Source organism: Podarcis liolepis, assembly GCF_965112155.1.
Source record: "Podarcis liolepis genome assembly, chromosome: 12".
NCBI classification, from domain to species: domain Eukaryota; kingdom Metazoa; phylum Chordata; class Lepidosauria; order Squamata; family Lacertidae; genus Podarcis; species Podarcis liolepis.
The window spans coordinates 44,774,819-44,801,698 of NC_139563.1; the positions used below are offsets into that span (position 1 = coordinate 44,774,819).

General features: G+C 41.4%; 1 protein-coding gene across 1 annotated transcript; it reads right to left on the minus strand.

Annotated features, from left to right (window-relative positions):
• Positions 1-1,037: 1,037 nt before the first annotated feature.
• Positions 1,038-26,876, minus strand: DYNC1LI1 (dynein cytoplasmic 1 light intermediate chain 1). The gene is made up of 13 exons (XM_083468306.1): positions 26,426-26,876; positions 25,512-25,585; positions 17,836-17,952; positions 16,131-16,361; positions 11,481-11,650; positions 9,780-9,873; positions 7,929-8,064; positions 7,331-7,442; positions 5,916-5,975; positions 5,765-5,809; positions 4,815-4,935; positions 3,601-3,762; positions 1,038-1,658 (listed from the first exon to the last, which is right to left on the minus strand). The coding sequence occupies exons 1-13, from the start codon at positions 26,590-26,592 to the stop codon at positions 1,546-1,548; spliced, it is 1,602 nt and encodes a 533-aa protein (XP_083324432.1). The 5' UTR covers positions 26,593-26,876; the 3' UTR covers positions 1,038-1,545.
• Between the last annotated feature and the right edge of the window lie 4 nt (positions 26,877-26,880).

The following is a 26,880-nucleotide window of genomic DNA, read 5'->3' on the forward strand; positions in this document are numbered from 1 at the left end:
ATTGCAAAAGCCATTGAATATGCCGTCATGGCTGAGTGTTTGAAGGAGGGTGTGGAATCTACTGAGGACACACAAGACTGTGGACAATTCTAAAGTAGCTGTACGGTTCCCAACCCGTGTATATCTTAATGAAAACTACCAGTTAACCGCTCGTTGTCATAAAGTGTAGGGTCTTGTGGCAAAGGTTCTGCTCTGAAAGCAAACAGAATCTAACCTTTACGAATTACAGCATTTCATTTGCAATTACATCTATGCATTTGACAGGCGTTTGTTAGAAATTCTGGTTTGGAGTCCAGTGAATGGCCTGAAAGCGTCAAAGGCTACAGAATCATTAAGGATAAGCAGGTACTAACCTAATCAGTTTCTTGGTGTGAGACAATTGGGAGTCCTATAAGAGAACAGTTTTGTTTTGTTAAAGGAAGAAATATTACTTTGTGCAAGAAACAGTGAATACAACACTGTCTTATAGAAGTATTGACAATTATTTAACTGATCCGGAAGACAGCTTATTTAAGAGGTACGTGTGAAACAGATGTAGGCTTTATCAAAGGCAAAAATCAGCATGGCTTTTTGTTAAATGTATTGAGAAACAACTTAGATCTTTGTAACCCACTTTGAGGTGTTTTTTTTACAATCAAGTTGTGTATAAATTTTATGAAATAAATAAAAATATATGTTGAGAAGAAATTGCTTGATTATGGATAACTAATATACCCTTAAAAATGAAAAATATGGTAGGTCTATTGTACATATATATCTGCAGGTGATTATACTGTTTAATTTGAGAGCAACCTTTGCTATTTTCAACATACATCCATGCTCCAAAGTTTTCCAGCAAATTTAGTTTCAGGACCTTCTCCAGTTAGACTGGAAACATTTATTATTAAATTCCAAAATTTATTCAGCTTTAAGCCTAGTAATATAAAGACCACACTGAGCTTGGTGGGAAATCCTCAATAGAACAATATGTTCTTGTTTAAGAGTTCAAGTTTGTTCAATACAGTTTAGATTTCAAATGAGACCAGCACAGTCTGAAGTCATATTCCAAATGAAGTGTTAAATTTTATTTGAGTTAGTTTATTGATGATGCACAAAAGAACAACAGTTGATCCATCTCTTTCCAACAAAAACTAGTAAATCCTCTCGAGGTTAATTTGCAAAATTGCATTAAACTAAAAAGTTTGGGTGATCAATATAAATTAAGTGCCCATGTTGAGTATCACCATTCCAACTCTTCAAGCAGCCTTTTGCATTACAAATGATTAAGTGGACACTTTCAATTTTACAGAATTACACTGACTTTTAAACAAAATTCAGAATTCGATATTTCTGAATGCCACATTGTACTGTGAACAGCAGTCTTACATTGTGTGATAATTTTCCATCTGTACAGTTCCCTTTTACAAAGTTGGGCAACACAAAAGACATCAACTGCTTGTCCTTCTCTGAACGTGTTCAGCTCCCTAGTCCCAGTCCCAGAAGGAAGAGGCAGAGGCAAGTTTAAATTATCCCAGAAAATCGAATAAATGGCTATATTTGGTGTCTTCAAGATGTTTCACCTTCTGTGGGGGATGTAGGTGTTGTTGGAGAGGCCAGATCTGGTTTTCGTGACATTCTGTCCAGTTCAGCTTGAACATCCGTTAAGACAGGCTTCTGGCCTATACATAAAGGAGGGCACATAACACAAGATTTTAAGCTAAATGTTTTTCACAAGTAGCACACACAAAGGCAGGCTAAAACTAAGGTGAAACACAACACACAACAGGTTCAGTCCCACTGCAGGAGATCATGTAATTCCAACATTAATTACTACAGTACTCTGCATTCAAGGCTCTTACTACCATTAGCTAAATTGTCTTAGGGTAAGTTTGATAGGAAAGTATATTTGCTTACAAGTCTGCAAAACAAGTGTCACAATCAAATGGATCTACACCAACACATGAGAAAAGAGCAGTTCTGGGGGGTATAACCCCCCACATTTAGCCACCATGTATGCAGACACAGTGTACCTACAATATATGTGAACAGCCATATGTTCTCTGTGTGAGTCGTCTGCTCATACAGGTAGAATGCCATGAATGCAGGACAGAATCTGAGCTGAATAATGATGTGACATCCATGGCTTTCACCTCTGGATCTGCTTCAACTTCCTTACTTAAAGGCCCCTAGCTTGTTCCTCATAGCATACAGAAAGGACAGTAAGGAAGACCAATATATCCCATATACAGTGGTACCTCGGGTTAAGTACTTAATTCGTTCCGGAGGTCCATACTTAACCTGAAACTGTTCTTAACCTGAAGCACCACTTTAGCTAATGGGGCCTCCTGCTGCCGCCGCGCCGCCGGAGCCCGATTTCTGTTCTCATCCTGAAGCAAAGTTCTTAACCTGCAGCACTATTTCTGGGTTAGCGGAGTCTGTAACCTGAAGTGTTTGTAACCCGAAGCATATGTAACCCGAGGTACCACTGTATATGATATGCAAGTAAAACTTTAAGAGTTTGTGAAAGGTCCAGGTTTTTACACTGGTACACCTAATGTTTTTCCCGGCTACCCATTATGTGCCTTGTGCATATCTCAGTGCCATAACTCTATCCGGGGGTTACATGATGCTCAGGTTGTGTATTCCAAACCCTGATGCAATACCCCAAGTTCTCTAGCAACCACAGAGGACTCAAGAAAGGTGCGGGTTCAGATATTGCTAAGGCAAACATTTGTGAATGCTTTCCCTTAGGCATATAATCAACTTGCTCCTTGATCAAACAAGGGCTATCTGCACACAGATATCATTACAAAGGGGCCACACATGCAAAGGAAGGATAATGTACAGTGGTGCCCCGCAAGACGAATGCCTCACAAGACGGAAAACTCGCTAGACGAAAGAGTTTTCCGTTTTGGAGGTGCTTCGCAAAACGAATTTCCTATGGGCTTGCTTTGTAAGATGACAATGTCTTGCGAGTTCCTGCTGGTTTTTTTCCTCCCCCCCCCCTTTTCTAAGCCGCTAAGCCACTTATCAGCTGATCCGATCAGCAGATAAGCCGCTAATAGCGCTAATCTGCTAATCCTTCAATGGGCTTGCTTTGCAAGACGAAAAAACCGCTAGACGAAGAGAATCACAGAACGGATTCTTTTCGTCTTGCGAGGCACCACTGTATTTCGTACGAAGGACTGCTCACATAGTGATCCTTCTTTATCAGGTTCAGACACACACATCCAAAATGGTTTTGACAGGATCCATCATTTGTTTTGGGAAAATGACAAAACTCAGTCCAGTCCTGTGCACCCACCCACTCCCCCATAGCTGAGTGAGACTGTCAAAGGGGAACAGCACCATCTATCTTGGGAATTCAGAGACAGTTAGTACACGGAATACCACACAATCCAATATGCACAGGAATGTATGGATCCTGGATCCTACCCAGCACCCAACATTATAAGGTGAGATCAGATAAATAACAGTAAGTAATATTTTAAATGATTTTTTTATGTCATACATTTGGCACAACTGTATAAAGACTCGCTTCAGCAAAAAACTGCATGTAGCTTGGAGTGTCCATTCTATGTAATACCAAAATGTTTTATATACTGTTTATACTGTTCTTACCTGACTTTTTTGCAGATGGTGGCAAGTTGCTGCCCCCCCCACCTCCAGGACTCCCTACTCCTCCGGGACTGCCAACACTACCAGGTCCACCAGGTGAGCCAGTTTTCTTACTCAGCAAACTGTTGAAAAAGTTAGCCAGCACTCCTTCGCTTGTGGCTCCAGCTGAAAAGAAGTTACACCCCAGATATTTTGATAATGCATATTAATTGTATTTGAGCTCTTAAAACATGAAATGGCAATACTAAACACACAGGGCTGGATTCAGATGTAAATCACCTTCTGTTCTTATTCTCTTACAGTTGTTTTAACTGCGTGTCTTTGTTGGTTTTTAGCTCTTATCTGTTTTAATTATCAGTTTTTTATCCATCCCTTATCTGTGTTTAATCTTGTATTTTATTCAGATGTTTTATGTCTGTTTCCCTGTCCTCATTTGCCCTAACAATTATCGGTCAAAAATTCCTAACTGCTATTTTATCCATATGCTTTTTTTTAATCCTGGTCTGTGACCGTAATAAAGTTCATTCACCTTCTGTTACATTGATTTCAGTGCGATCCAAAGAAGAAGAAAAGTTTGGACTTGATAGTCCGCCTTTCACTCCCATTAAGGAGCTACCAATCTCCTTTCCCTTCCTCCCCCACAACAAACACTCTGTGAGGTGAGTGAGGCTGAGAGAAGTGTGACTAGCCCAAGGTCACCCATAAATAAAACTCTGACTATCTTGTCTCACGTTTTTAGGGGACTCCAGTTCAATTAACTTAGTCTGGATCTAACCCACTGAGGAAGTCAACCATATCAAAGTGATTACCTTGCATGCTGAACATAAATGTCAACATCCCGGGGAGTACATTAGAAACAGTGAGTCACTGCTTAACTACCAGAACAGTTTTTCTTCAACGGACCACATTTCTAGTGTTTACTTAATAGCTATTTCTCGCAAACTCTTAAATAGGGGAAATACGCAATGAACTAGAACTTCTATTTCATTCAATTCACAAGAACACTTCCTATTTTTAAAAAGAAATCCTCATCTCAAAATTTCAGCAAATTTAATCCGATTAAAGTATAAGTAATTGCCTCCCTTAGTTTGAAGCTTAAAAGTTATCAATACTCCATAGAGTAAAATTATTTTAGAAAGGGGGAAGTATGCAACATTTTGCTATCAGGATGTCAATGTTTAGAATAATTAGGTTGCAAAACTATTATTATGTCTTACCTTTCATACTAGGATCTATTTTTTTTGATCCAGCAGGGATGGTTGTAACACTGGCAACATTGGAAGTAACTGATCTGTTTGGTGTCCTAGGGGATCCTCCAGGGACTCTCGGTGAGGTATCCTACATAGAATTAGAAAATACAATGAAGTACTTCGACTGAAATGCTGAGCTGTCAGTTCCATTTTGAGAGGGACATTTCTAAGTTATGAGATATTCATAGCAAAAATTTTTTTTAATTAATTAGCTTTAGATTAAGAAGTATCTGGTAAAAAGAAAGCAGTTATAGACTACTTAGTCTATAAAAGCAACTACAAAAATACTTATTTAAAAGATTATGGAAAAATGCGATTCCACTGCCCCAAACACCCCAGTTTTATCAGATGAAGGGCATTACAGAAAAGTCAGGCACAGCCTATGGCAGGCTTTTAAGAAATATTTTCTAGGCTAGGAAAATATGTAATCATTTCTATTGGGAAAGAAACAATCCCCAAATTTACTTCATGGCATTCACATTTAGAAATTGACAAAGTTTTGAAATGCACACTTATGTTGACTAGCACTGTATTCCATGTCCCCAGAGAGTAACTTGAAAAATCTGCACATTATAATATATGTTTTGGGAATTTTTTCTGCAAAACACTCTTAATACAAAAAGCTGATAAAGGCACTGAACTGTACCCGACAAAGTTGTGCAAACAGGATGACTTCGTTGGATACAACCCATTATCAGCCCAACCTTGTACATATCTGAGAATAAGTCCCATTTTGTTCAGTGGGGCTTGTTGCCAGGTAAGTAGGTACAGGACTGAAGCCTAATAGCAGCAAGCAAGCTTTCAGCTACAGATATCAAAGTTACCAGAGTATGAAATACTTCACCAAAATGAGCACCAAAATTGGATCCAAATAAATGTACTGCTAAGTTATTAGGATTTAAGTATTTACTACTAACCACTGGTCTTCCAGCTGCAGTAGGTGGCTGTTTTGCTAACAGAGACTGAAAAACAAAATGAAAGAGAAATTTTGGAACAAAAAGTTGTTGGCAAATTCCAACACAAATTTAATCTTAGTTTAAATGAAATGTAGATTAAATGAATATGTACCTGTTGCTTCATAAGAAATACTTGGTCATCTTCTGCTACTATCTCTTTCTCATGTACAAACTGCAATAAAGGGGGGAAAGCCATTAAGAGATGTCCAACTAATTTTTTTTCAAAATAACACAATCACAAATATTTACTGGAACAAGTGGATGAAAAGCTCATGAAGATGGCTCAAATGTTGCAGCTAGTGCACAATGAAGCAGCCCATTCATTTGGCTACAAAGAACACATTAGTTGGCTCACCTGGGCTGGCTGCCTATGCGCTACCAAGCCCAGTTTCCAAGTATTGATTATGAACTTCAAAGCCTTGTACAGCTTGGACCCAGTCTATCTCTGGAAGTGTCTCTACCCACCTGAGTAATACATTTTTCTTGAGATGTGCTAGGGAAGCCTTGCTCTTATCCTTTATTGGGACATTAAAATATGCTGTGGAGTCAGGATAGGTCTCCACCTCACAATGGTGATTTACAGCTTTGTTACAGCTGTTGAGATGCTTATCAAGCTCTGCCATTCGGCTTGATTACTAAAGAGATCTCCTGTGTTCAAGATATTACGTCTGAATATGAAACACCACCACAAATAGGGTTCACAGGGCATATGCACTGTCCCTGCCTCCAATATTGCTGTCCCATATTGAGTGGGAAGTCTGAAGGGGATTTCAAAACACATTCAGCAGAATGCACTTAGAGACCTCTATGATCAAGAAACCTGTGTTTTCATGATTCCTGATCACAGGGAGGTTTTTAAGCATGTTCAACAAAATGCACTTAGAAGCTCCTTTCAGACCTCCTTATTCAAAGCAGTAAAGTCAGGGATTGGGCAGGTGGAGCTGGCACATGCAGCCTCACACCCCCTACTTGTTTTATCTTCAAACACAATGTCTGAATGTGGACAGTAACACTGAATACCAGCTGCTGGAGACAAATGAGGGTGAACTATTGCTTTTATTCCTGCTGAGCTATTGTATAAAAAAAGATGGAACACATGGACTGCTGATCTGATCAGCAGGACTGTTCTTATGTCTGTAATTCAAGATCGTTGCACTGCGGCTCATTATAATATATTATTAGGCAATGGCATTTTGCCTGCTTTATTGTGTGCAGATTTTTTTTTAGCTGGCACAGCTCCTTAAAAACTGCATCTTTGTTGTCATGTAGTGTGAAGGCACATAATAAACGACACTAATTTATTTGACAAACCTTATTACACATTTAGATCAGCTATGTAGACTAAATTAATATAGAGATGGCCAGTTTATCGTTAGTAGTTACGATGCTGTTATCAGTGATAAGCTTCCTTGAGTTGTTGTCACTGCACTGAGCAATCAGTGTTACAAATTCCCGCCACCCCACCGATCACTAACAAGGCAATGTGTTAAATTAAAGGTATTTCTTCTAAACACAGGAAACAGTTACCTTTCTGACCAGAGGCTTTGTTATTATATCCTCAAAATTGTCACCCGCTTTTAAAGTCTGAAAGTTCTCATGTAATATTCCTATCTTCTTTTCATTGTCCCATCCTGCAGGACTGAAAGCAAATACAGTGTCACATCTTGAATTTCAGTTGTTCAAGGTTTGGTTCACCTTCTGTCCAATCCCATCCTATACAAAGAACCCTGTTTCTTAAGGCAGAGAAGGAATTTTATTTTTCAATTTAAGTCCAAGATGGATGCTCACCATGAGGTTAAAAAAATCCCCCCTGAAACATGGGAAGAGGTTTCGTTTCTTTTTGCAACCCCCACCCAAAATATAATAATAAAGCACTTTAGTTTGGAATTGAAAGTCCTTAGCACTAAATATAGCACAGAAGGGAGGAAAAAGATAAAACAGTAGTCATTTTTCCTCTTCCACCTGCTGAAATTTTACCATACCATTGAACTACAAACATTGTTACAATACTCTTATTTCAGACAGGCTTGGTTCCTGAACAAGAGCACTCTTATTAGGGGTTAGGGATACAATGAAACACTTATATTTTTTATAATGCAAGACACCCAATAACTAAGTAACTTACATAAATACTGCATCTTTTTCCACAACAAAAGCAGATACATTGAAGGGGAATCCATATAATTTCTGGACAATAAATTTATACACACAATCAATATTCTTATTTTCCTTTACTGAAGTGTAAATAAGTGCTGCACCATCTGAGTTATTTGTTAAAGAAAACACGGATGTATTTTTCTGCTCAGCAGTGGCAAGAAACTATTTGTGATACTTTAATACTTCTGTAACATTCATCCAGCGGCAAAGTGTTATAACATTAAGTGTGTGATGACTTACTTAAAAATATCTGTGTATATTACCTCCTCTTGTAAAGCATGCACCAGAGTATAGAAGCCAAACATTGACACATAAACTATTAGGGGAAAGCAGGTTTGCCCAAACTCTCAAGCGGAAGAGCAATTTCATTTCATCAACAATTTCTGTTAAAAGACAAATTGGGTGTCTTCCTAACTTTTGCACTGTTTTCCTACACTAGCCAAACTTCCATGTAGGTATGAAGGCTTCACACCTACACGACAACTACTTTGTTGACATCACTGGTTTTGTGATGTTCTGATACTTAAGAGTCTTCTTCCCTGCCCTGTAGCTCCATGTTGATTTTTCTCCTTGGGAGGAGCAAAGGACAAGGAAAGCCAGTTCTCTTAAGGGTTTTCAGGTGGTTCTTAACAGACTTTTGGGATGGAGAGGGGAGGGCAGAATTGGTTGTTTGCATTTATTTGCGTCTGATAGCTCTACCTACCTAAATGCAAGGGGTTAGTCATAAGCTGAAAAATGTTCAATCACCCCTGTGATGGACAAACTTGCTGCTATCTACACGGGATATAGCTTTTCCTTCACTGAAATGATATCCTTTGCATAAAGCACCCATCTTAACTTTCAAATAACTAGGCGCTATCCAGCTTCCCATCTTGACTTATAAGGCACATGCCTAGCTGTGTTTATTTCCCTGAGAGTCTTGGAAGCAGAACAGGATACCAGTAATTATTGCTGTGCTTAATACTGTAATCACCATGTTTCAGTTCTGGTGTGAATGCCAATTACTGAAGAACAGCATTTGTATGTGCTTTGTCAAAACTAACTTTGAACAATATAATTGCTATGAAATGGTAGTAACAGGGTCAGACTCCAAAGAACAGCAAAGCTTATTCTGCATGCCCAGGGGAATGCTTTTGCATTGTATTCCTCAAACAGCAGCTCTTCATCCCACACAGATAACCACTTTGGAAATAGATTATTTAAAATGCAGTTTCTGATATAGATTACCATTTGAAGTAAAAAAATTCCCCTAGGCATGGCCAGGTCCTTGGGCATCCCTGAAATAATTCTGGGCCATGGCACATAAGTGCACCACCAAATATGCTTTGCTTATCAACTCTCACAGAGCCATTGGTTCAGACAACATTATATCCAGGCTTTGTGAGCTGAGATAGGAAGTTTTTGCCTGTATATTAAACTCATACACTAACAAACAAACAAACAAACAAACAAACCAGGAAGCCTTTAACTAACCAGTTTGCAAAATGGGATATTATGGTTTCAAGAACAAACCAAGCTATTAAACCAATTCAAACTATACTTTAACCTAGTTTCCTGGTTTGGATGAAATTGGAAACTATGGTTGATTATAGAGGTTTATTGGTGCAATTACAGAGGGTCTGTAAAGGCCATTCATATCTTAGCTTAGTAAACAGAGGGATGATCATCTAAACTCAGCACTTATCACTATCATTCAGATTACATGAGAGTCCAAGGCTTGCAGTGACTTGATAAAAGATGACCCAGCAAATCATGCGGCTTCTCAGATTATCTTAATCCAGTTGTAATTTTAATAATAAATCTGCATTTTAAAGGATACATTGTAAACAAAACCGTCGGATGTGCGACTGAATGAAGTCAAAGTGCTCATCTCTGTAATCGTGCTCTTTTTCCAGCAGGCTAATGGCATCACACTGTGGAGTAATAATAATAATAATAATAATAATAATAATAATAATAATGCAATTTCAATCATGATTGCACCTGAAACTTACCATCATTGCAATTATAGAAATTCCCACTGTTCATATTAGCTATGAAATATATAATCCTTGCATTTTACTACATCCAATGTGAAAAACTTCTATAGAGATATCTTAATATTTCTCTTTTTCTGGAATCTATGCATGAAGGCCAGGATCCAAAGAGCTACTTCAGCACATTCCAGGGCTACAATGCACTCAGCAGCATTTTTCATTCTTTCTTTTTAATGGCAATCTCTCACACACTGTTGGCTTGATGCTACATTAGAAACTGAAAGTCTCCTCGGGATGGCTTTAGGAATTCAGGCTTCTTGGGGCATGTGGAACTAATTTATGGTTCTTGGGAACTTAGCCCATTAAGATTTAGAACATAAAAATTTGAAATACAAGAGATATAAATAAAAACCTGAACCAATATTCGGCATTTGGTAAAACTTGTTAAAATATTTATAGGATAAAATATATTCTAAAGAATTTGTCTAGTATGCATTTTCTTACTGCATGGGAAGATTGATCACCCTTCTCTGATATAGAGAAGACAGGTGATAAAATATAGAGAATAAACAACAGAATATTTAGGGAATATAGAGAAAATATAGAGAATAAACAGCAGAATATTCCTCCCGAAAAATTCCAACGAAGTTTTTAGTTTAAATAATAACTTAGCTGCACTCCTTGACCCACTTACTAGAGACTAATGGTTCTTCCAGACAACTTTACTCAAACCTCTATCACAGCTTAAAACTGCCATTTTCCTCCCAGTGCCTCTCCATAACTGCTTTACTTCAACCTCTGGCAATGTTTAAAATTATAGCTAATTTTAACTTTTCAATGGCCCTCCCTCCTTGCAGAACTCAAACTTCTCCCTCCTTCGTTCTTCAGCTGCCTCATGTGAGGGGGATAAATGATGTGGAGTATTCCAGTTTACTCAAACCTCCACTGTTTGCCTCAGTTCCTTCTATCCCTGCTTCACTCAAACTTCTGCCATTATTTTAAACTGTGAGTTTTTCCCTCTCAATGGTCCTCCCTTCTCACTTCCATGCCATGGCCCTACTATTGTGCAACCTGCCTTCACTTTTGTTCCCCTACCCTACCCTGACTTCATGAAAATCCAGGATTATGATGTGGTACTACAACTCCTCCAATGGGTGCTACGCAATGACATTGTTATATTTTTGTTATACGGCAAAAAATGGTTAAAATAACTTTCTAATTTTTTATATCAAGGCTGCCATCCATTATACAGTCTTGTGGAATTCAGACTATTAATTAAAATCTATACCGGCAGTACAAAGAATCTTTGTTCAGTTGCTCAATGTGTTAAATATTACACTTGAGAAAGTGAAGAATACTTAAGCTGATGGAAAACCAATGTGCAGTATTGAAAATGGTTTTATTTAATAGAAGTATTCCCACCCCATTTGAAAAAATATTCTGGAAGCTCTGTTTTCCTTGTATAGATATGTCTTGTTATTTGAAATTAAAAATCATTTTAAAAAATTCTGATGTACAAACATAATCTGAAACATGAAACAAACCTTTGTACAAACTACTACTACAGGAATGCCTAAGTTGCATGTTAGTGTATCGGCACCCAGCGGTAAAATGACACTGTCATCTTTGTCCTCCTGTAATGAAGTATTTCTCCTCTGTGGAGAAGCTGGAAAGTCTTCCCCTGGTTCTGTGTATTCCTGAAAATCTCTTACAACTGAAATAAGAAAGAAAAAAATGAATCAAGCAAGTACTTTGTTCCTGGGAGTCTGTATTTGTACCAAATACTTTTAATTCTATTTAGCTTTGCCAGTTTTAAAATGTCAATTTATGTTTTCCTAAGTACTCAAAGAAGTATTATTATTATTATTATTATTATTATTATCATCATCATCATCATCATCGTCATCATCGTCATCATCATCATCACCATCTGTATACCACCCTCCATCCAAAGACGACATGGCGGTTCATAACATAAAAATCCAAAATGAGTACACAAAATACATAATAAAATCAAAAACAAACCAATAACCCCCTCCCACAAACACAATTAAAAGGACATAGGGATAGATAGACAGACAGACAGACAGACAGACAGACAAACAATCAGGGATCTAAGGAAGCTGCAAAATTTAAAAACCAGTCTTTCAAAAGAACAATGTTAATTCAATTAATAGTTCTAAACATTTTGAAATATACTCTACTTGTAACTAAGTTCTTCGGCACAAGTTTATACTGCACAATAGACAGCAAAAGTTAATAACTAAGGCAAGCTAGTTAATAGATAAAACATATATAAGTAGATATAAAGTGACAAACCCAACATTTTAGGGTTTTGTTTTGTTTTTTAACCATGAGGGCAGCAGTAGTTATTTTATTTAACCCAAATTCTGTAAGGTTTATGTCAAATACAGGATGTAATAGGTTATCGAATTTGCATTCTAAATGTTTCAGTGAAGACTGGTAAATCTAGAGTCTGGCATTTTAAAAAGATGCTAAGTTACCGTATTTTTCGTCCCATAGGACGCTCCGTCCCATAGGACGCACCTAGGTTTTTTTGGGGGGGGGAATAAAGGGGGGGAAATTCCCTTTATTTCCCCCCCAAAAGTAGGTCTGGGAAACAGAACCAGGTCGGGGAACAGCGGGATGGCGGCACTGCGCCTCCCTGCTGTCCCCTGAGCTTGTGGGGCTGGCCGATGTCTGCCTGGCGCGGGGGGCGCTCTGCATCAGGGCGCCCCCCGCGGGCGGCAGGCTGCTATCCGCAGCGTGGGGAGCCTTGCGGGGAACTCCTGCAAGGCTCCCCACGCTGTGGATGTCTGCCTGGCGCGGGGGGCGCTCTGCTTCAGGGCGCCCCTCGCGCTGGGCAGCAGGCTGCTATCCGCAGCCTAGACATCCCTGCCGGACCTCCCGTAGGGCTGCCTAGGCTGCGGATGTGTTCCTGAAGCCTGGAATTTAGAAGGCCTCTTTTGTAGGATGGAGAAGACAATCAGATTCCTGACAACACATGCAAGCTTCCACTATCATACCACCATAATCTTCTTTTGGGATTAATCTAAGAAGGATTTGTTTGTTTTTTAACTTTAGAGAGCCAACTTCTTCTCAGCAGCTGGAATCTTAAAAATATTTGTATTACAGTTTCATACAAAATATCAAAACAGTTTGCAACAATTAAAATACAGGAAGAACACAAAAATTAAAAGAGATCATATTTATGAAATGTGTACAGATAGTAGGGCCATATAGTAGAGCCCATATAGTAATTACAAGGAACTGACTAGTTACATTAAGAGGCTCAGTACATGTTATGGGCCAAAGGTACATGTCAAAGCACAAACATTATTTTATGAACCACTTCAGAAAGGTGTGATTTGGGAAAAGGAGCTGGTAGGGGACAAAGCACCTCTTCCTTCCTAGTATTTATCCAAGTCTGAGTAATCTTCTCTTGGAGCTGCTTTGCTTTAAAGTTAAAACAGAGGGGTGAAAAGACGAGAAACTCTGTTTTGGTGCTCTTATATGCATATTTGTATGTAACATTTATTTAAACCCCATATTTATTTCAAAGATCACTCCTTTCACTAGCTTGCAATGAGGGTTTTGCTAATGCAATGTGTCCTTCAGATACCTGCTACATAATGCAGAATATGTACAGCAGGGGCAAGGAACCTGCTGTATTCAGCTGGCCCTCTAAATTGTTGTATTTGCAGAGTCCTGTACTCAGCGGAATGATGAGCAGTACGTGCCACATGCTTAACTTGCTTTATTTACAGTTCAGTGTTGAGAGATTACAAACATGCATCTTGCCTCTGCGGGAGCAGAGAAGCAACCGTCCTTCTCCTCGGAACAAAGAACACCAAGAGAGGTGTGAAAAACAGGAAACCAGTGTACGTCACATCCAGTCTCCCATTCCCGTGGGAAAACCCAACAGTACTCTGACTGTGGAATGTAAACATTGTCTTGTGACATGCACTTCACTGCACAGTGAAGAGAGCAGAAACCCCCTAACCATCAGCTGTTAAGTAGGGAAGTAAAGGGGCTGTGTTGTGATGGTGTGTAAAACATACAAACAGCTCCTTCCTCTACAAGAACACCAGCTGCAGAAGGGAAAACGTATTGAGAGAGAGAGTGGTGGGCTTCCTGCAAATATACAAAAAGTGCCCAAGTAATTTGCAATTGGATGCAATTTTTGTGATGCAAGAGCATATTGAAGTTGGTGACTCTGAACAGTTCACAGTTCAACTGTACTTTGATGTTATTTTAATTCTTGTGTTGCGACTGTGCCTTAGGTAAAGTCAGAACAGAAAAAAGCTTGACAACACACTTTAGCAAATGTTATAAAAACAAAAGTCTATGGAGAACATTGAAAATGAAACCCGAGTAAATACTAAAAATTAAATATATACTTCCATCTCCAAAAAGAAAGACTTTTGTGTGTTAATGTTATGGTGTGTTAACAATGTGTAGGTCTCATTAAAAACACTATTGAGGCTGGAATGCAGTTCCTGTCAGCTTTCCACTAGAGTAATGTGGTCCTTGGCCTGAATTTAGTTCTTCACCCCTGCGTGTACAGGGTACACTGAATTTAGAAGGCAAAGCATTTCTATTTTCTTTTATAAAGGAAATTTCTATCCTAGGAAGCTGCTTAGAAGAGTATGAAAAAGGTATACAGTGGTGCCTCGCAAGACGAAATTAATTCGTTCCGCAAGTCTCTTCGTCTTGCGGTTTTTTCGTCTTGCGATGCACGGTTTCCCATAGGAATGCATTGAAAATCAATTAATGCGTTCCTAGGGAAACCGCCTTCAGACCAGGTCCGGGGACAGTCTGTCCCTGGACCTCTTCTGAAGGCTGGGGGGGGGGGGACAAGGGCTTTTCTTTCCACCCCCAGCATTTTAAAAAACCCCGGGACAGCGGAGGACTTCTCCGCTGTCTGGGGCGATTTAAAAGCCCCTGGGAAGGCAGGCAGGGGGGACAAAGACTTTCGCCCCCCGCCCGCCTTCAGAAGGTGTTCCCGCCCCCCCGCCCGGCTTCGCAGCAGCGCTACGAAGCCCGGCGGCTGGGGCAGGTGTTCCCGCCCCCCCACCCGGCTTCGCAGCAGCGCTAGGAAGCCCGGCGGCTGGGGCAGGTGTTCCCGCCCCCCACTGTATGTACAGTGGTGCCCCGCAAGACGAAAAACTCGCTAGACGAAAGGGTTTTGCGTTTTTTGTCGCTTCGCAAGATGAATTTCCCTATGGGCTTGCTTTGCAAGACGAAACGTCTTGCGAGTTCTTGCGAGTTTGTTTCCTTTTTCTTAAAGCCGCTAAGCCGTTAATAGCCGCTAAGCCGTTAATAGCCACTAAGTCGCTAATAGCCGTGCTTCGCAAGACGAAAAAACCGCAAGACGAAGAGACTCGCGGAACGGATTAATTTCGTCTTGCGAGGCACCACTGTGTGTGTGTGTATAATAATAATAATACACAATATGGCAGGGCTCTGTCTCAAGGAGCTTACAATCTAAAGGTTGGCACAGGAGACTAGACTACAAAAGAAGAAAGAAAAAAATGGGATCAATTTCCATAGATATAGCAAGCCAATGTTCATGATTCTGCATGAGTAAGGACTTCTCTTTTATTTGCATATCAAAAACTATATAGAGAAGCTCTCAACAGCTCCATGCATGCACAAAATGAGCTGCTGTAGCAGAACAGATTTTAGTAATATTTGCTTTCAGAAGTTTTGAGCCTACTGAATCACCCTTTCCACATGACTAACATTTTAGTGCACCCAAGTCCAGATAACATATCAGCCTTATTAAAGCTAAAAGCTAAAAATTAGCAGAATTAAAAAGATGTAATTAACTTTTTTGCTCTGGCACTGAATTTCATATAACAAAGTTTTACAATGGATTTAAATATCTTATGTTGACAACAAATATTCAACTGAATCTATTATCATGTGCTAAACCATGACATTCCCAAGACGGGTTGCAAAGATAATGCTACATACATTAGATACTATATATTATAATGAGAATTCGCATGGTCAAGAGAAACCCCTTATAAAACTGTTATAAAGCATAAGAGTGAATATAGTTAAATCAGCTGACAAACATGTTGGCATTACATTTCCTGTAATAGACAAACATATCACAAAAGCGTACATTAACACAAAGATGAATTCAATAAATATTTTTCTAGCATCTATAAAGTGTATGTACTCACTTTTTTGCTCCATTTCTTTCATTTCTTCAGGAGGGATTTTAAGTTTGTCAATATGCTCCCTTACAACACTTGCCCATTTTTGTAAAGAGTCTAAAGCAGCCCATGGCTTAGACATGTCCACCACCAACATAATCAAAGTGTCCTTTAGAGAGATAGCTTCCAATGCAAATTTAAGTAGACCTTTATGATAGAGGTCACCATCCAGTATCCATACATTACATCGTGTCTGATCTGTAAAAAAAGCATAAATAAGGTGTTCTTAACATGTACCATAGTTTATTATCAGTGGACAATATCCAAATGAGTTATTTTCACTCATTAAAAACAATGAACTGATTTAAATGGCTCTTCCTGAAATATGACTACCATTGGTACTCACTGCTAGTATTTATAAATATACTATTAGAATGATAATGGTTAAAGGTTAAAACTCTTGGATGAATTTGGATAGCAGATAGTTCTCAAGCACGGTTTTTAAATCTTTTGACTAGCAATATGCCTGGTGAGACAATCTTGATGTTGATCAGGTTTCTAAAGCTTGCAGTATTCTAAGCTACACAATATGGATTCTTATGTGTATTTCAGAGCACACAAAAAGAAATTTTAGAGAGTGGAGAAAGGAGGGAGAGGAGGAGAAATATAAAAGGAAAAGGCAGGAAGACTAAAGGAAAAATAGGTTGGGAAGATTTAGGATAAAAGGGGAGAAGGGAAACGGGAAGTAGAAGGTGAGAGACCAGAGGCAAAATTGAGGAAATATTACAAATTGAGGGCTTTTTTAATTTAGAAAAGGCAAGTAAGGGAAAGGATATACAGTGGTACCTTGGGTTACATACGCTTCAGGTTACATTCGCTTCAGGTTACAGACTCCGCTAACCCAGAAATAGTACCTCAGGTTAAGAACTTTGCTTCAGGATGAGAACAGAAATCGTGCTCCGGCGGCGCGGTGGCAGCAGGAGGCCCCATTAGCTAAAGTGGTGCTTCAGGTTAAGAACAGTTTCAGGTTACGAATGGACCTCCGGAACGAATTAAGTACTTAACCCGAGGTACCACTGTAATAGAAGTGTACAAGTGTGGAGAAAGTCAATAGACAGTTTTCTTTCCCTATCTCATAGCACTAGAGCTAGGGATCATCAAATTAAATTGAAGAACTTCACACAATGTGTAGTTAAACGATGGAATTCGCTCCTAGAAGATGCTCTGATGGTCCGCTTTAAGGGAAGGTTATACAAATTCATGGCTGTCTAGTCCTGATGACTATGCTACTTCCTATATCAAAAGCAATATGCCTCCAAGTGATAGTTGCTGGGGTTCACAAGCAGGTGAATGTTATGCTGTTTGTGATCTTACCATAGACATCTGGCTGGCCACTGTGAGAACAGAATGCTGGACTAGGTAGGCTTTTGGTCTGATCTAGCAGGGTCCTCTTTCAGTTCTTTTCCCACTCTGGTATTGTTAACATCACTCACCACCACCACGCAAAAAACCCCACTCATTCTCCCTGAAGTCACCCTCCCCATACCGTTCATCCTCCTTTGCCTGCAAACTCCCTTCCCTGAACAGAAAACAAGGAAATGCAGTGATAATAAGTTGGAGATAGAATCTGGAAGTTGCTGACTTCTGAAAATGCCATACGTTTTAAAAATCTGGAATATTCCCAAGCAATGAATAATTACTCACTGTTGTTGTTATCAGAACTGGTACTTACCTTCTCTGTCTTCATCATGTACATTTAAGTACAAATATTCCATTCCTCTTCCTTTCTTGTATTCAGTAATTCCCTGAAGTTTTCCAATTAAACTTGTTTTACCTGCACCATCTTCCCCTAGAAAAAAAGTTTAAAAGTGGACTTTATTAATAACATATATGAAATATATTTCTTGTAATATTTCCATTTCAATCTGTGAAACTTACCGGTATTTTGCTTTACGACACTTGGCCCAAATAGTAGTCTGTAGCAAACATTGCCATGTAGACACGACTTCTGTCATGTGTACTGCATTATTAGCAAGAAAAGCACATGAACAAGTCCTGTTGCTGCTATCTTATTTGTACAGTGGTACCTGGGGTTAAATACGCTTCAGGTTACATACGCTTCAGGTTACAGACTCCACTAACCCAGAAATAGTGCTTCAGGTTAAGAACTTTGCTTCAGGATGAGAACAGAAATCGTGCTCCGGCAGCGCGGCAGCAGTAGGAGGCCCCATTAGCTAAAGTGGTGCTTCAGGTTAAGAACAGTTTCAGGTTAAGTAAGTACGGACCTCCGGAACAAATTAAGTACTTAACCCGAGGTACCACTGTAGTTTTAATAATTCATATGGGGAGGTATAGTGGGCCCCTCTGCTGCCATGGGGAGGTACAGCAAGGCCCTCTGCTGCTTCGGGGAAGTGCAGTGCACCCTCCACCACCACGGGGAGGTATGGCAGGACCCCCTGCGGCCGCAGGAAGGCATGTCAAAGCCCTCTGCTGCTACAGGGAAGCGCAGCGCACTCTCTGTCACTGTGGGGATGTACAGCGGGACCCTCTGCTGCCATGGGGAGGCACGGCACACCCTCCACCGCTGCAGGGAGGTATGGCTGTACCCTCTGCCCCCGCAGGGAGGCCCAGCAAGGCACTCCACCCCCGCAGATATATATCATGATATATTGAGGTATTGTGATATTTTGGTGGTAATATGTCTAAGAAATGTGGGTTTTTGGCAGGCAAGTAGTCAGTTTCTGTGTGGTCAGAGAAGTCTGGCAAAGTTCTCAGAAGCTTCACTGTCAACCCCACATTTCAGATCTTTTACACATTATATATGCAAATCTTCCGTTTTCTAGGTGCTTTTCTGCATCTATTTTCTATAACCTTAGTAGGAACATACAACCCTTAGAAGACACTGACTTTAACCTTTCCCTACCCCCCCCCCCAAAATCTCTATCAAGTTAGTCTGTACAGTGGTGCCTCGCAAGACGAAAATAATCCGTTCTGTGATTCTCTTCGTCTAGCGGTTTTTTCGGCTTGCGAAGCAAGCCCACTGAAGGATTAGTGGATTAGCGCTATTAGTGGCTTATCGGATCAGCTGATAAGCGGCTTAGCGGCTTAGAAAAAGGGGGGGAAGGGGGAAAAACCCGCAGGAACTCGCAAGACATTTTCGTCTTGCGAAGCAAGCCCATAGGAGATTTGTTTTGCGAAGCACCTCCAAAACGGAAAACTCTTTCGTCTAGCGAGTTTTTCGTCTTGCGAGGCATTCGTCTTGCGGGGCACCACTGTATTGCCCAATTGGAGGTGTCACTAACCTAGAAGCAGAGCAACAGACACTTTTGAATATATTTTATAAAGTATTCTACACAAAATAGGCAATTCCTAGTGTTTTTAAAACTAATTTGCACAAGTAAATTTCAGATAATAAAGTTTTAGTATCACAAATATTGATACAATGTTTTGGGTACATAACATTTAAATAAAAACAGCTACAAAGAATCATTTTTAAAGTTAGCTGCAAGGCATATCTGCTCAGCTGATATGTAAGAAATTTAGGCTGCTAAACCACCATTTATTGACCCAAGAACACATACATTCCTGCATGTTCCCTTCTAACCCCTTGCCTTACCATGTTAGGAAGCAGGGAATAAAATCACAGTTTCTCAGTTAAGATGTAATGGGAAACAGTGGCTTAAATAAACCAAAATGTCAGCACTGAATCTTGGAACACAAAGAACATGCAGCCATATAATTAATTATTGGGCAGATAAAACCATGGTTGATCAGTTTGAGATTGTTACATCTGTGCTAGCCATGAACAGATGAGTTTATTTCCAGTCTGTGCCAATTTTGCATGTGTTTGTTTATGAGTCTGATCTGTCCCACATCATCTTTGACCTGCATTTTTTAAAGTCTGTGCAAAAGATTGTATTTAAATTGTACTTAAATACACAATTTATCTCAATGTACATATTTCATGCTAAAATATGCATTTAGGTACTTTTCTGAGCTGAGAACTAGAGAAAAGCAAACTCTGAAGGGTAACTATGGTCTAATCTATTTATTATGGAAGTGGGTGGCGCTGTGGGTAAATCCACAGTGCCTAGGACTTGCCGATCGTATGGTCGGTGGTTCGAATCCCCGCGGTGGGGTGAGCTCCTGTCTTCGGTCCCAGCTCCTGCCCACCTAGCAGTTCGAAAGCACCCTTAAAGGTGCAAGTAGATAAATAGGTACCGCTTTATAGCGGGAAGGTAAACGGCGTTCCGTGTGCTGCGCTGGTGCAGGCTCGCCAGAGCAGCGATGTCACGCTGGCCACGTGACCCGGAAGTGTCTGCGGACGGCGCCGGCTCCCGGCCTCTAGAGTGAGATGAGCGCACAACCCTAGAGTCTGTCAAGACTGGCCCGTACGGGCAGGGGTACCTTTACCTTTAATCTATTTATTAATCCAGGATGTGTGAATTGGGTCAATTCATTTAAAAATGCAAACCCAATGAAAATCTCCTCCATCCATACTCTGCCCTAGGCCTTAGTGTGTAAAAGAAACTTAAATATCAATGGCTACTAGCTGTGCTCTGCCTCCACAGTTGGAGGCAGCATTTTTCTGAATATCAGTTGCTGGACATCAAAGGGGGGAGAGTGCTCTTGTGCTCAGCTCCCACCTGTGGGTTTCTGACAGGCATCTGTATAAACACTGGGAGAATAGGATGTTGGACTAGGTGGATCATTGGCCCAATTCAGCAGGCTCTTCTTATGTTTTTATGTCACAAGAGTAGCAGAAGATATGCCTGCTGGTATTATGTAGTGCTTATAACAACCTAACCTAGCCTCATGTAAATAAAAAATTCAGTATAATCAGATGCTATGGGGAAAAAGAAGTCAAGATAAAATGCCTTTTAACAAAACAGGTTCAATTCTGAGGCACATACACTTCAAAAATACAGTGGTGCCCCGCAAGACGAATGCCTCGCAAGACGGAAAACTCGCCAGACGAAAGAGTTTTCCGTTTTGGAGGTGCTTCGCAAAACGAATCTCCTATGGGCTTGCTTCGCAAGACGAAAATGTTTGCGAGTTCCTGCAGGTTTTTTCCCCTCCCCCCTTTTTCTAAGCCGCTTATCAGCTGATCCGATAAGCCGATAAGCCGCTAAAAGCGCTAATCCGTCAATGGGCTTGCTTCGCAAGACGAAAAAAACGCTAGACGAAGAGAATCACAGAACAGATTCTTTTCGTCTTGTGAGGCACCACTGTAAACTTTGTGCTCTCCTATAATACATCATCTTATTAAAAAAAAAAAACCAATACTATTTGATGAGCATGAATCAAAAGAAAGAACAATCATAAGCGCCAGTATAGACATGCTTTTCAACTTCATAAGCACAGTTAAGTGGTTGGGAATGAGCCATAAAATTGCATACTCCACCACCAGATCCCTCTCTATCACTTCATTCCACTTCTCTTTATTATGGTGAAGCTTTGCACAGGCACCAAAACTAAGCACAAGGATAGCTAGAGTTCCCTGTTAATTAATACAACTAGGGTAAAGTGGGAGCCCTGACAAGCCCTGCAAAGTGGCTTGCTTGGTGGGGTGGCGGTGCAGCAATAGCCTCCTGTGTCAGCAGAGTTGCTGCCACTTACCAGGCCAGAGAAGGGAAGGGGCAAGATGGCAGCAGGGTTGGACCACACTGGCCAACCTTATCCAGTACTGCCTCCAGTGCATCCACACAGCCCGAACAACACCTTTCCTTCTGGTAACGGCAGTGACATCACTGCTGGGAGGCTACTGCTCTGGTTGCAACTGACAAGCTCCATAGTTATTATTGGTGCCAATAAAATTCTTAACTGAGGGGTATGGATAGAGAAAGAAATTGCTCCCGATACAAGAGGAGCCTTGGCTGACCAGTTTTTAAGCATGCTTGCAATAGTGAACATTTTGACTACACCAGACCTTGGTTAACTAAAACAGGCAATGCTGCCATCACACTGCATTTTACAACTTCACTGGCAATCCCATAGTCATGCATATCTAACAGGGATCTATAATGATAAAAATAATTAGTACCTTTCTCATAGAAAAGATCTTAATTTAAAATTTAAGACAAAATAATGGTCAAGTAAATGGTTTAATAAAGTTAAAGGTAAGGTAAAGGACCCCTAGATAGTTAAGTCCAGTCAAAGGCAACTTTTCAGGCCGAGGGAGCTGGTGTTTGTCCACAGACAGCTTTCTGGCTCATGTGTTCAGCATGACTAAACTGCTTCTGGTGCAACGGGACACCGTGACGAGTGCCAGAGTGCATGGAAATGTTATTTACCTTACTGCCACAGCGGTACCTATTTATCTACTCGCGGTGGTATGCTTTCAAACTGCTACGTTGGCAGTAGCTGGGGCAGAGCAACAGAAACTCATCACCATCACGTGGATTCAAACTGCTGACCTTATAATCGGCAAGCCCAAGAGACTCAGTGGTTTAGACCACAGCGCCACCCACCTCGCATAAGTTATAAATAAACATTAAATGGCTTAATAAAGTTATAAATTACTGAGAGTATAAATATAAAACTTAGGATGCTCAGAACTAAATTTCCAATGAACTGACAACCCTGCTTGACCAGACCTATTTAGTCCAGCTTCCTGTTTCTCATAGTGGTCAATCACATGCCTTTAAGAAGCCCATAGGCAAGACACGAGTGTGATAGCACTCTACTGCTATTGTTTATCAGTGACTGGTATTCAGTGGCATATTGCCCCTGGTAGCTATATACCATCTCCTCAATCAAACTAGTACCCATTGATAGTCTTATCCCCAATGAATTTGTTTAATCCCCTTTTAAATTATTCAAGCTGGTGGACATCACTACATCTTGTGGTAACAAATTCCATAGTCAACCACGCTCACTTTTTTCCTAGGCTAAAAAGTCCCAAATGCTGTCAGCTTTCCTCATAGGAGAGTTGCTCCAACACCTTGATACTTTTGGTTGCCCTTTTCTGCTCTTCAATATCCTTTCTGAGGCGCAGTGACTAGACTATTCTAAGTGTGGCTGTGCCACATATTTATATAAAGGCATTATAAGATACAGTAATTAGATTCCTTTACCTAATGGATAATTTGCCCTTTTCACAATGGGTAAAGGCGAGCTACTTACCATGACACCCCAAATCCCTTTCCTGGTAAATCATTGCCTGCTTCCCCATCAGTGTATGTGACATTATAGTTTTTTGCTCCAATGTGCATCACTATATACTGAACTGCATTTTCCATTTTACTGCCCATTCACCTGCTGGAGATGTCCTCATGGAGCTCTTTGCTATCCCTTTTTGCTTTTACAGAATATTTCTGTGACATCAGCAAACCTGGTGACCTCACTGTTCACCCCTAATATATCATGTATTAACTTACTAAAAAGCACTGGTCCCAATACAGATGCTTGTGGGGCTCCACTTCTTATATCCTTCCATTGGAGCACTATCCATTTATTTCCGTTCTCTGCTTCCTATTCTTTAATCAGTTACCAGCCCATAAGATATAGCGGTGGGGTGACATCATATCTTATCCCATGGTTGCTTATGCATAATTAACTCATTGAATTCATTGCCATGGTAAAAAAATTGCACAAAAAACAGTATTTTTAAAAAGTTAAGTTTATGGGAACATCAGTCTATCAATGGTTACAACAAGGCATGATAGTTAAAAGTGCAATATCAATATCCATCCACTGTATTATCATGCTTTTCCACTATGTTCTTTTTACAAGTTTCCCAGAAGCACTTGATCAGCCAGTGTTGAATACAAACCAGTAGAATGTTTGGATCTTTGATCTAACTCTAAAAAAAGAGTTCATACTATGTTTTTTATGAATGAAATAATGTAAATAATCCATGCTAAATATCTGTCATTTTGATTTTTAAAAATCTCTCTGCCACAAAAAACTTGTAGTGCAAAGTAAGAGGGCTATAGCATGTTATTATGACTATGAAACATTATGTATTTTTAGCTCTCTCTATGGCCTTGTCTACAGTCCTTTCACATTCTATACTCCATGTTTTGCAGAACAATGTGTTTCTCTCAGTTTTTAACTTTATTATTTACCTTCATAAATTGCCCCCCTTTTGTCACATAGAACCTCAGGGCAGTAAAGACACATAATGAAACTAAGAAACAATTAATTTAAACTTCATTAAACCAATGAAGTGCTCTGCAGCAGCATAAAAAGTCATGCCCACTCAGCAGATTTTCCTGAAATGCCTGTGTGAAAGTATGTGTTTCAAGCGGTTATATAAAAACTATTCTTGAGGGTAACAGCTTTTTCTCAATAAGAGAGTTCCACAACAAGGGTTTGCCACAGAGAAGATCCTACCTCTGTATCACCTCTCCTTCCTAAGCTTTTCTAGTAAACTAAGAGGTAAATTCCTCCTTGTCTTTGTACACTGCTGTTCTGTAATATTTAGTAGTACAGTAGTGTGTTTATTTACAACCAGGACTGCAAGTACGTAGAATTTCAAGTGTTACAGTATTCTCATCAATGTCACCCCCAAAGTGTGAAAACTAAGCCAGGAGTTGCTTGAAAAAGCCAGCTGGAAGGATTACCCACATGTGGGTCTACTCATAAACACTTTAAGATTACTGTTTCAAGCAACAAGCTTATTGAGAGCACCATGTTGCAGGGGAAGCTAGTAAGAGAACTAACTTCTCCAACGACAAAACCCAGAACCTATTCAGGGACACCAGTCAGTACTAGATGCAGATAGCACAAGACATCCCATCAAAGAAACAAAAATAAAACAGCTGATGCAGCAGATGTACCCTAACACACCCAATTTTCAGTTTCTCCCAAGCACCCCAATGAAAGCAACACCTCTAAGTGCCAAGAAAGAAAAAACAGAAGGAGGTGCTAACCATATCAAATGGGTGGAGCCATGAGGGTATAAGGCAAGCCAGCAACAGAGAGGCAGGCTGATGCTGACACATAATGTGACAACAATGCCTTTGGCAGGCCTTATGCATATGGGTAGAGCTCACTCCCCTAGCCTGCCAGCCAACAAACAGTAGAGGCCTCTATGGATTTTAGAAGTCAGGCTTGAAGTACCACACAGCATGCAGCTGTAACCAGAAACAATAAGCAGAAAAGGGATTTAAGCAGTGTGCCGATAGTGCATTTCCAGTTCTGCAGAAGGGAAACTGCCAGTTTCTGCACAAGGCTGGGGGTGGGTGGGAAGGCAACAGTGCGATCAATGAACCACTGCGGATGCCCCTCCCTCCTGCACAGCTTACAAACACAACGAGGTCCGTGGCCAGCAATTCGGAGCGCACACCCTCCACCCTCATTAACAACAAGTGAAAACGATCGCAAACGGGAAACGAGACGTGCAGGCAAAAAAACACACCAAACAGAACAGAAACAAGGCGAGGAGAAGAAAGGGCCGCTTACCCAGCAGCACGACGTTTTTCCCCGGCGGCAATTTAGACCTGGAACGAGTCGACACCTCGCTGAGGATGCAGGACCTGCAGAGGCAAACGAGAAACGAGGAAGGCAGTGAGGAGGCAGGAGGGAAGGTCCAGCAGGAGAGAAACAAGCTCCTGTCAAGCGGAGGCGAGGAGAAGCAGCGGGAGAAGAGGATGGGGGAGAAATTGAGGAAATGGGGATAGGGAAGTGGGGAGAATTAGGGGGAGATGGGAATAGGGGGAGAGATGTGGGGGGTGTTGGGGGAAGATGGGGGAGAAATGGAGGAAATGGGAGTGAGGGAGAGATGGAGTAGTTGAGGTGGGGAAAAGGGAGTGGGGGGGTTGAGATGGGGATGGGGTGTAGGGGGAAGATGGGGAGAGACGAAGGAAATGGGAGAATTAGGGGGAGATGTGGGGAATAGGGGGAGAGATGTGGGGGGATGGGGTGTAGGGGGAAGATCGGGGAGAAATGGGGGTGCGGGAGAGATGGAGGAGATGGGGAGGTGAGGGAAATAGGGGGAAAGAGGGTGAGAGATGTGGGGGGTGGGGGGTGAGAGAGGGAGGAAATGGGGAGGGGGGAGGATGAAGAGACAAACCTCCCCCGCTCACCTCAGAGAGGGAGGACCAGCAACATGGCGGAGGGGGCATTACAAGGGTTTTCTTTCCCCTTCCCCGTTCACGGGACGCCCCACTTAAAAACAAACAAAAGGCGGGGCGTGAAGGGAAGGGATTCGGGAATCCGCCAGGTGCGGGAAGGAGGGCGAGGAAAGCACCTTTGCCCGCAAGGACTGGAGTGCAGGTGGGGGGGGGTAAGAGGAATGGGGAGGAGCTACCAGGTAGTAACGGTCCCTCTCTGAGGAGGCGAGGCGACCGGGTGAGGGGGGGGGCGTCCTCAATTACCAGAGATTCTGCCCGTCGTCCTCGTCTCCACCCGCTCGCGAGTCCGCGCCGCCGCCGCCGCCGCTACTCGTGGCGTTGAAAGCGGCCGCAGCCCCGTAGCCTGAGCCCAGCCCCGGCGAGGAAGAGGAACCGTAGGAGCCGGCTCGCCCTCCTATCGCCGCCGCCATCTTCGCTGTACACACGCGCGCGCACACACACACAGAGTCGCAAGAGCGCGCAGAGGGCAGGCGCGCGCCCCTCCCAAGGAAAGCGCGGCGCTGACGCCGCCCGACGCCTTCCCTTTCTCTTCAATGAGGGAGAAAGAGGAGCGGGGCCGGGCGGCCGACACCCGGCGTTGCCGAGGGACCCGGATGTAGGCGGGCCTGCGAGGCGCGAGGGAGAAGCGGCGGCGGCCGCCACCACCCCTCTCCGGCTGCCACTGTGCAGCCCACCCCCCTGACTGGGACGTTGTTGTT